The sequence below is a fragment of the Marmota monax genome, unplaced genomic scaffold (genome assembly GCF_021218885.2).
Source record: "Marmota monax isolate L192 unplaced genomic scaffold, Marmota_monax_Labrador192_F-V1.1 WCK01_AAM20220418_F8-fsc00127, whole genome shotgun sequence".
NCBI classification, from domain to species: Eukaryota; Metazoa; Chordata; class Mammalia; order Rodentia; family Sciuridae; genus Marmota; species Marmota monax.
This window is the reverse complement of record NW_026692894.1, coordinates 4,947,794-4,958,715: the sequence shown is the minus strand read 5'-3', so window position 1 is coordinate 4,958,715 and position 10,922 is coordinate 4,947,794. Positions and strand designations below refer to the sequence as shown.

The following is a 10,922-nucleotide window of genomic DNA, read 5'->3' as shown; positions in this document are numbered from 1 at the left end:
CAAGTTTATTTTGGCTCATGGTGGGCCAGCTGCACAGCTCGAGACCCAAGTTGAGGAAGAGCATCATGATGGGAGGGTGTGGCAGAGCAAAGCTGCTCAGTTCATGACAGCCAGGAAGGGGAGAGAGGGAAGGCTGTGGGGAGGGAGAGCAAGATCTTTTTATTTTGAGACAAGGTCTCGCTCAGTTGCCCAGACTGGCCTCAAACTTGGGATTCTCCTGCCTTAGCCTCCTGAGTAACTGAGATGACATATGGGGCACCCTGTTCCTTGTTAAATCTTTGTTTTTCTTGGGGTGGTACTGAGGATTGAACTCAGGGACACTCAACCACTGAGTCACGTCCCCAGGGTCTCACTGAGTTGCTTAGGGCCTTGCTGTTGCTGAGGCTGGCTTTGAACTTGCGATCCTCCTGTCTCAGCCTCCTGAGCTGCTGAGATTACAGGCATGTGCCATTGCGTCTGGCTCTTTGTTAAATCTTGATAACACTACTAGACCACCTCATCCTCCACAGCATTTATCACACTGCATTAGAAGGTTTTTTTTTTTTCCTTTTCCTTAATTTTTAAAAGTATCTTATTTATTCATTCTTTTATTTGTCTGGCTTCCACACTGGTGTGTTTGCCTATGTATCTGCAGTGCCATGCTAGGTCTCTGGCACCCAGTAGGTACTCATTAGATGTTTGCTGAGTGAAAGTTGAATGAATAGAATGCACCAGAGAAAATCTGCAGAAGGCAGAGAAAGAAGCTTGGCAGTTATTACAGTGTCCCAGGAGGGAGGTGTTGAGGGCAGAGAACAAGGCTGGGACAGTAGGGCTATGGAACTGAAGTGATTTATAAAAGCATCGCCTTGAAACTTACAACATAGGCATAAAGCAAAGAAGTGACACTGGGGTATGGGGCTCAATTTTTGGAGAGATCAGGCCAATACTCCATCTGTTTCTCTGGAAGCTGCTGTTTTAAGCAGGACAGATATGAGGCATGATTGGTGGGGGCAGGGAGGTATCAATTCAGCTATAAACAGCTAACACATTGCCTCTTCTGCCTGCCCTGGGCTCCTCCAGATCTGGGGTACAGTGAGAGGCCTGTGTATCTGAAGTCATGCAGGGTCAGGAGGATGGTGGGAAATTAAGTGCAGGAATAACTTGGATGCACCTTTAAAACACTATACCAACTGGGCATGGTGGTCCATGCCTATAATCCCAACTACTCAGGAGGCAGAGGTAGGAGAATCTCAAGTTGAAGGTCAGCCAGGGCAGTATAATGAGACCTTGCTTGACAATAAAAAGAAAAGGGTTAGAAACATTCTCCAGTGGTAGAATCCTTGCCTAGCATTTGCAGGGTCCTGGATTTGATATCTAGTACTGAAAATAAATGAATAATTAAAAATAAAAGAGAAAAGAAAAGGAAGCATACTATTGTACTACCATAAGGTTCTTATATTAAATGTGGAGTAGCATAATATTACTTAAAGGTAGAATGTGATGAGTTACATATGTATACCACAAACCTTAAATCAAATACTAAAATAAGTCTGGCACAGTGGTGCATGCCTGTAATCCCAGTGGCTCAGGAAGCTGAGGCAGAAGGATCACGAGTTCAAAGCCAGCCTTAGCAAAAGCAAGGTGCTAAGCAACTCACTGAGACCTTGTCTCTAAATAAAACACAGAATAGGGCTGGGGATGTGGCTTAGTAGTAGTCAAGTGCCCCTGAATTCAATCCTTGGTATCCCCGCCCCCCGCCAAAAAAACCTAAAATAACATAAAAATAATTATATTCCATAAAGTAAAAAAGATAAAATAGAACCATAAAAAGTATTAAATTAATACAAAAGAAGACAGAAAATGAGTAAAAATAAATGAACAGATAAAGCAAATATAAAACAAATAACAAGATAGCCATTAAATGTAAATGGTTTAAATACCCAAATTAAAAGTCAGTGGTTGTCAGATTATATTTTATTTTATTTTATTTTTTTTGGTGTTGGGGATCGAATCCAGGGCCTTGTACATGCGAGGCTCAAGCACTCTATCAGCTGAGCTATATCCCCAGCCCAGATTAGATTTTATTTTATTTTATTTTTTTGAATTTTTTAATATTTATTTTTTAGTTTTCGGCAGACACAACATCTTTGTTTGTATGTGGTGCTAAGGATTGAACCCAGGCCGTATGCATGCCAGGTGAGCACGCTACCGCTTGAGCCACATCCCCAGCCCCCAGATTAGATTTTAAAAGTAAAAAAGCAAGTCCTGATTATATACTGCTTATCCTAGGCATATGTTAAAAGTCAATTAGTTAATTTTTGGGCTGGGGATGTGGCTCAAGCGGTAGCATGCTCGCCTGGCATGCATGCGGCCCGGTTCGATCCTCAGCACCACATACACACAAAGATGTTGCGTCCGCCAAAAACTAAAAATAAATAAATAAATAAATATAAAAATTTCTCTCTCTCTCTCTCTCTTTAAAAAAAATTAGTTAATTTTTTCATTGCAGTAGTAGAGATTGAAAGCAGAACCTTGTGCAAATGCTAGGCATGTGCACTACCGCTGAGTCACACCCCCTGCACAATAAGCATCTTTTAAATATAAAGACACAAATAAGTTAGAAGTAAAAAAAAATAGATAAATTTGTTAACACAAATCAAAAGAAGAATGGACTGGATGCATTAATACCAGACAAAATAAACTGTAGGGCAAAGAGTATTCCCAGAGTAAAGAATGTCACTTCAACCAAGTGCAGTGGCACAGACTTTAATCCCAGCTATTCAGGAGGGTAAGGCAGGAGGATCCCAAGTTTGAGGCCAGGGGATGGGGATGTAGTTTAAAGGTACAATCCTCCTGGGTTCAATCCCTGGCACCTCCTCTCCAAAAAAGTCAATTTAAATAATAAAGGGCTTATTTTTTTGTTATATCAAAAAGATAGAAATACTCTAAACATTAATGTACCCATTTACACTTCAAAATACACAAAGAAAAGGCTGCTAGTTGCAAAAAGAAATAAGCAAATCCATGATTATATTCAGAGACCTTAATACTTCTTTTTGACTAACTGATAGAAGTAGACAGAAGGGGCTGGGTTTATAGCTCAGTGGTAGAGTCCTTGCCTAGCATGTGTGAGGCACTGGGTTCAATCCTCAGAACTAAATAAAAATAAATAAATAAAATAAAGGTATTTTGTCCATCTATAATTAAAAATAAAATTAAATTAAAAATTAAAAAAAAAGAAGCTGGCAGAAAATTAGGAAAGACATTACAAGATTTGAACAATATTATCAACCAATTTGATCTAATTCATATTATGGAACACTGCATCTAACAATAGTAGAATATTCTTTCCAGGTTCACACAGAACATTTATCAAGATTAAATGTCATAAAACTAACTAGGGCTGGGGATGTGGCTCAAAGCGCGCTCACCTGGCATGCGTGTGGCCCGGGTTCGATCCTCAGCACCACATACAAACAAAGATGTTGTGTCCGCCGAAAACTAAAAAATAAATATTAAAAAAAAAAAATTCTCTCTAAAAAAAATTTTGAAAAAAAAAATAAATAAATGTCATAAAACTAGTCTTGGGGTTGGGTGTATGGCTCAGTGGTAGACTGCTTGCCTAGCATGTGCAAGGCCCTGGGTTCAATCCTCAGCACTGAAAAACAAAACTGAAAAACTAGCCTCAATAAATTTAAAAATGAAAAATGTATGTTCTCTGCTCATATTGAAATTACATTAGAAATCAATGATGGAGACAGGTGCTGTGGCACACACCTGTAATTCCAGCAACTCAGGAGGCTGGGGATCCAGGTTCAAGACCAGCCTTGGCAATTTAGCAAGACCATGTTTCAAAGTATAAAATAAAAAGGGCTGCAGATGTTGCTCAGTGGTGAAGCACCTGGGGTTCAATCCCTAGTGCCACTAAGAAAAGAAAGAGAGAGAGAGAAAAGAGAAGAAAAAATAATAAAATATAAAATAAATCTGACAATGATCATGAAGACTGGAATGTTGAAAGCTATAAAACATTACTGAGAGGAATTAAAGGCTTGAATAAATGGGGAGGTGATATCATTCTCATGTATTAGAATTGAAAACATCAAGATTTGAAATCAAGATTTCAATTCTCCCTAAATCCATTTATGGATCCGGTGCCATCCTTCTCAACATCCCAGAGGGCTTTTTTTTTTTTTTAATTTATTCCAGCAGGCTTTTTAAAAATAGAAACTTCAAGCTGATTCTAAAGTTCCTATGGAAATGTAACTGGTGTGTGCTGTTGTTGGAATGTCTGCCCCTCCAAAACCCAGGTTGCAATTTAATTGCCGTCATGAAAAAGTGTCTAAGCTGGGAGCTTTGAGGGTCACAAGAGCTCCCCTCATGAGTGGCCTTGGGCTGGAACTGTGGGAGGGGCTTGCTGACCGGTACTCCCTCCCTTTTTTGCCCTTTTTTTGCCCATTTGCATCGTGAGGCCTTTCGTCATGTTTTGACACAGCAAGGCCTTTTCCAGTTGCTGGGTCCTCATTCCTACACTTCCCAGTCAACAAATTTCTGTTCATTTCAAATAACTCTGTATCAGGTTTTCTCCTCCTTTTTTTTTTTTTTTTTTTTTTTTTGTACCAGGGATTGAACCCAGGTTCTTAACCACTGAGCCACATCCCCAGCCCTTTTTATATTTTATTTAGCATAGGATCTTGCTAAATTGCTTAGGGCCTTGCTGAGTTGCCGAGGCCTGCTTTGAACTTGTGATCCTCCTGCCTCATCCTCCCAAGTCACTGGGATTTACAGGCTTGTAAATTTACAATACAAGTTGTTGTCTGCCTAACAACATTTTTTTTTTTACTGTTGTTTAAGATGTTGATGGACCTTGATTTTATTCATTTATTTTTATGTGGTGCTCAGAATCAAATCCTGTGCTTCACAACACATTTTTAATCGGCAAAAGATTTGAACAGACACATTGCCTAAGAAGATATAAAAGTGCTAAATCAGTGCATGAAGAAATGCTCAACATCGTTTGCTATCAGGGAAATTTAAATTAAAGTTGCAATGAAATACTCTTATATACCTACTAGAATGGCTTGGATAAAAAATTCCTGCCCATGTTAAACGCTGGGGAAGATGTGGAGGGACAGGAACTCTCATGGACCAGAGAGGGAATTTAAATGGGACAGGTACTCTGGGAAGAAAAAGAAGTTTCTTAAAAAGGGAAAATGGTATTTACTGAAGGTGAATGAAAGCATAAATCCATATAAACCTGCACACAAATATTTAAGTTGTTCTTATTCATGATTACTTAAAAATAAAAAAAAAATAGGGCTGGGGTTGTGGCTCAGCGGTAGAGCACTTGCCTAGCACGTTTGAGGCCTTGGGTTCCATCCTCAACACCACATACAAATAAACAAAATAAAACTATTGTGTCCAACTAAAAAAATAAATATTTAAAAAAATAAAAATAAAAGTAAAAAATTTAAAAAAAAACTAAACAACAAGCCAGGCATGTTGGCACACACCTGTAATCCCAGCAGCTCAGGAGACTGAGGCAGGAGGATCACAAGTTCAAAGCCAGCCTCAGCAAAAGGGAGGCACTAAGCAACTCAGTGAGACCCTGTCTCTAAATAAAATTCAAAATAGGGCTGGGGATGGGGCTCAGTGGTTAATTGCCCCTGAGTTCAATCCCCAGTACCCCGCCCCCCCCCCCGCAAAAAAAAAAAAGTAAATAAAGAGAGTTGGAAGACAGGGATTGCAGGGAAGTTTAGGATGATGTCTGCTCATGAACCTGATCTTGGTGATGGTTTCTCATGGGATGTACATATGCCAACATTTGTCCAATTATAGGCTTTTGTGTGTGTGTGACGGAGTGCACTTGAGTTGCAGACCGCCATGTTTATTTTTTTGAGGGGGAGAGTTTGTTGATCTGCAACAGTACATTTTATGATATGATTGGCTAATTGATTCATAAGTAGTAAATTAGTCTCTTCCATAAAGCTACAAAATCCTGAAGGTCAGGCTACACATCTTATACTTTTTGGTAACCCCCACAGTGTACAGCACAGGGATAGTCATAGAAATAAATTTAATCACCTTTTAATTTTTTATTCCAGTACTGGGGATTGAACGCAGGAGTGCTCTACCACTGAGCTATGTCCCCAGTCTCTTAATTTTTAAAAAATTTTGAGACAGGGCTTTGCTCAGTTGCAGAGGTTGGCCTTCAATTTGTGATCCTCCTGCCTCAGCTTCACTGAGTAGCCATCGGGTCCCACAAATTTACCTCTTGTAATCAAGTCCCTTTAGTGCTTCTTGAATGCCAAAGGAGGGAAAGAATTCAAGACAGATTGAAGAATGATTCTCCTCTATTTTTATTGTCTTACTTATCTGGAATATAGTATAGAAGACAGAGGGGGAAACCATAGCACAAATCCACCCCAAGGCCAACAGTATCCTTTGTGCTACAACAATCTGAGTCTAAATACAGATGAGGCTAGCCTGAGATCACATTAAAAGAGCTGTGGGTTGAAGAGGAATGAAGACATACCAAAATAGAGCCGGCTGTTCAGCAAATCAGCTTCATTTCTGTACTTTTTCATTTTGATTTTGACTACAACAGAAAAGGAAGGCAGAATTCAAGGAAGGTTTGATCAATCATTAGGCCCCTGAACTCAATAAATGCCCTCAAGGAGCAGGATATGTCGTTTATGATCAGAATCACTTCATCTCTCCACATTCCCCTGGAAGAGTGGCTGTGGGGTCTGCACTTGCCAAACTGCTCAGCCAAAGGGGCGCAGGGAGAGAGCAAGAAAGGGGCTACCCTAAGAACCGGAGAGACCTGCCTCTTGGGGAAAGAAAGGCGCCCAGGTCATTCTTTATAGTGGTGGACAAAGCTCAGGATCTTTGACTTCTGCCGAGGAGTCTCTCCGCCGCCCATGGAAACGCGCCTGTTGTAGAAGACGATGTTCCCCTGGTTCTGGCTCTTGTAGATGATGTGGGCGTAGATGATGACGAAGAACAGCCCGTAGCAGTGCAGGAGGGTCCGCAGCACGAAGCCCAGCCAGCGCATGGCGCGCACCTCGGCGGAGCTGAACTTGTTGGTGAAGACCTGGACCACCAGGTTGACGGCCTCGTAGAAGAGGATCCAGACCCCGTAGACCAGCAGCCCGCTGTAGATCTGCGCGTACACAGCGTACAGCAGGAGGCAGCTGAGGACGATGGTGACCACGGACAGGCACAGCACGGTCGTGTAGCTCCAGCAGATGAGGAACTGCCTCGCGGGGTTGGGGCCCTCCTCCTGAAGGCTGATCTCGGAGCAGTTGCTGTGCCCCAGGTGCTTCCGCTCGAAGATGAGGTACATGTTGGTGGCCAGGATGGTGAAGACCCCCGACAGCACGGTGCCCATTTTGGCCGTCAGCCCGCACCACTGCTGCTGCTTCATGCCGAGGCCTCCTGCGGAGACAAACAACACGCCGGGCTCCAGCTCCTGCCGGTGCTGCAGAGAGCACGCTGCCTGCCTCCTTCTCCACCGTGGGGATGATGGACACGGGGAGGCCAGGACACAAAGGCCGCCCGGGTGGTGGCTCCGGGCAGAGCGCTTGCCTAGTACTGGGGCACTGGGTGCCATCCTCGACGTCACATAAAAATAAATAAATAAAAATAAAGGTATTAAAAAAAATGATTGTGGGGTGGGGAGGAGGGAGGATTCAGTCTGGAGCTGGGAGCAGCAAGCTGAGAAATTAAAGAGTGGTGATTCCCAGCCAGGCGTGGTGGCCATGCTTGGAATCCCAGTGTCTCTGGAGGCTGAGGCAGGAGAATCGCGAGTTCAAAGCCAGCCTCAGCAAAAGGGAGGTGCTAAGCAACTCAGTGAGACCCTGTCTCTAAATAAAATGCAAAAAAAATAGGGCTGGGGATATGTGGCTGAGTGCACCTGAATTCAATCCCTGGTACTCTCACCTTACCCCCTAAGAAAGAATGGTGATTCTCAACCGTGGCTTGGCATTTGAATTGCTGGAAGTACCCACCCCAGAGCAATCAAAACTTCTCTGGGTTCAAAACCTCCTAGTAATTTTCATTTGTAACCAGTATTAGAAAACACCAAATCCTATGTGAGGCACTGGGTTTGATTCTCAGCACCACATACAAATAAATAAAATAAAAAATTTCATCAACAACTAATAAAATATATATATATATATATATATATATATATACTTTTTTTTTTTTTTAAATAAGAACATTGGGCTGGGATTGTGGCTCAGCAGTAGAGTGCTCTCCTAGCACTTGCGAGGCCCTGTGTTGGATCCTCAGCACCACATACAAAAATAAAATAAAGATACTGTATCCAACTACAACTAAAAAATAAAAAAATAAGAACAATCAAAAAGTAGGAGAAAGAAAATAAACAGAAAGAGCAGACATCAATGAAACAGGAGATAAAGTAGAAGGACCTCTCATGGGCTAGATTATTTAATAGGGCAACTTGAGGCTAAAAACAACTAAAAAAGATAGGTTTTTTTTTTTTTGTTGTTGTTGTTGTTGTTGTTTTGTTGCAGTGCCAGGGCCTCTAGCTTTCTAGGCAAGCACTCTACCACTGAGCTACAACTACAGTCCTGAAATAGTTTTTAAATATTTTAAAAGCACAGAAGTGCTGATCAGGTTTAGGACTTCAGCAAGCAAAACAGGGTATTTTGCTTTGAGGGTATTTGCCAGTTTGGGCAAACGTAAATTTCTTTTACCTTTTTTTTTTTTTTTTTTTTTTGTACCAGGGATTAAACCCAGGGGCAAACCACTGAGCCATGACCCAGCCTTTTTACTAAATTGCTGAGACTGGCTTTGAGTCCTCCTGACTCAGCCTCCAGAGTTGCTGGGATTATAGGCCTGTGCCTCCACGACTGGCAAATGTAAAAGGAATGAACAGGCTCCACCCAGGCGGCACATCTGTTGAGAGGTCTTCCCTCACATTAGCCATGGTCCTCCAAAGGGTACCAGTAAATCAAAAGTAAACTTGCCCCCTACATCTTTCTCCCGGGAGACTCTAAGTTCACAGTACACACTGAGCAGACAAGGGAAAAGTTCTTCTTGAGACTTTGTAACCATAACCAGTTTGTAAGTGCATGTGTATTTATAACCAAGTTATGTAAAGTTTTTTTAAAACCCTTTCATTCATAAATCTCATTTACAGTTGTCTTGAACTAGAAGTGTCTCTAAGTGCCTGGCAGAAGCAAATTCAAATCCTCCCTGGAGGATGGCACCTCTTATGCTGGTCCTCATCCCAAAGTCACCATTAGCAATTTTTCAGGGATAATGACCAGAACATGGTAAAAAAAAAAAAATAACCAAGCACATAAGAACAAGGCGCTGTGAGAACCAGATGAAATACCATATAGCAGCAACAGAACTACAATAAATACAGATTATAAAACAATTCTGATATTATTTTTATTTTATTTGCATTATGGTATAATTGACACTATAGCCATTTTTAAGAATTATTTTTAATTTTATTGAGTGATTGATTTAGACAGGGTCTTGCTATATTACCCAGGTTAGCCTCAAATTTGTGATCCTCCTGCCTCAGTTTCCGGAGTAGCCAGGATTGCAGGTGTGTGCCACCATGCCCAGCGGCCATCCTACCCATTTTTAAGCATACAATTCAGTCGTGTTTATAGTTTATAGTTAATACTGTCATACAAACAATCTCTAGAACTTGTTCATCTTCTAAAATAAACTCTATACCTCTTAAGATATTCCCATTTTTTTTTCTCCCCCAGCTCCTGGAAACCACCATTCAACTTTCTCTAGAAATCTATATAATCGAAGTCACATGGTATTTGTTCTTTTGCAACTAGATTGTTTCAATTGATATAATAACCTTAAGATTTATCTATGGGGGCTGGGCTTGTAGCTCAGTGGTTGAGCATTTGCATAGCAAATGTGAGGCTCTGGGTTCGATGCTCAGCGCCACATAAAAATAAAATGAAAAGGTATTGTGTCCATCTATAACTAAATTTTTTTTTAAAAAATAAAAAGATTTGTCTATGCCATAGCATGTGTCAGGATTTCCTTTGATTACTATATTTAAGTAAATAAAAGGTAAAGTTGAAAATCTATATAGAGGTAGGAAACCATAGAAAATGATCTAGCAAGGGTTGAGGTGTAGCCAGGTGAAACAGTGAGCATCCAGCATGTGCAAAGCCCTGGATTCAATTCCCAGCACTACAAAAAAAATAAAATAAAATAAAAAAGGAAGGAAAGAAAGAAAAGAAATCTCAAAAGGATCCAGGGTTTTTAATTCAAAAGGAATCGAAGGAAACCCAAATCAAATGGATATGTGTGTGTGTGTGTTTGTGTGTGTGTGTGTGTGTGTATCAATATATAAATATAGGGGTTGGGGTTGTGGCTTAGCAGTAGAGCACTTGCCTAATATGTATGTGCAAGGCACTGAGTTCGATCCTCAGCTCCTTGTAAAAATAAAGAAACAAAATAAAAGTATTGTGTCTATCTACAACTAAAAAATTAAAAATAGAATTTAAAAATATATATATATATGTAAATATATTGATTTTTTAAAATATATTTTTTAATGTGCTGCAGATTGAATTCAGGGCTTCGTGTATGCTTAGTATGCACTTTATCACGAGCTACACTCCCAGCCTGGATTTATATTTTAATCATGGTAAAAGAAAACAACTGCCAACCCAGGATTTTGTAACCAGAAAAAATAAATAAATAATTTATTTATTTGTGCTGGGAATTGATCCCAGGACCTTGTGCATGTGAGGCAAGCACTGTACCAACTGAGCTATCTCCCCAACCCCAGAAAAAAATATTTTTAGAGTTTAAGGGCCATAGTATGATGATAACCTTTTCACAAAATTCGAAAACAACTAAAATGAGATAATATGTTATTTAGCCATACATATATATGTGGATAAAACTTTATTTAAAAAGCAAAC

General features: G+C 40.5%; 1 protein-coding gene across 1 annotated transcript; it reads right to left on the bottom strand.

The window, feature by feature from the left end:
* Positions 1-6,832: 6,832 nt before the first annotated feature.
* Tmem217 (transmembrane protein 217) lies at positions 6,833-7,405 on the bottom strand. The gene has a single exon (XM_046450593.1). The coding sequence runs from the start codon at positions 7,403-7,405 to the stop codon at positions 6,833-6,835; it is 573 nt and encodes a 190-aa protein (XP_046306549.1).
* Positions 7,406-10,922: the final 3,517 nt, after the last annotated feature.

Excerpts from the sequence above, each read along its gene's own strand:
- Tmem217 (XM_046450593.1), bottom strand. The coding sequence starts at position 7,405 with ATGAAGCAGCAGCAGTGGTGCGGGCTGACGGCCAAAATGGGCACCGTG.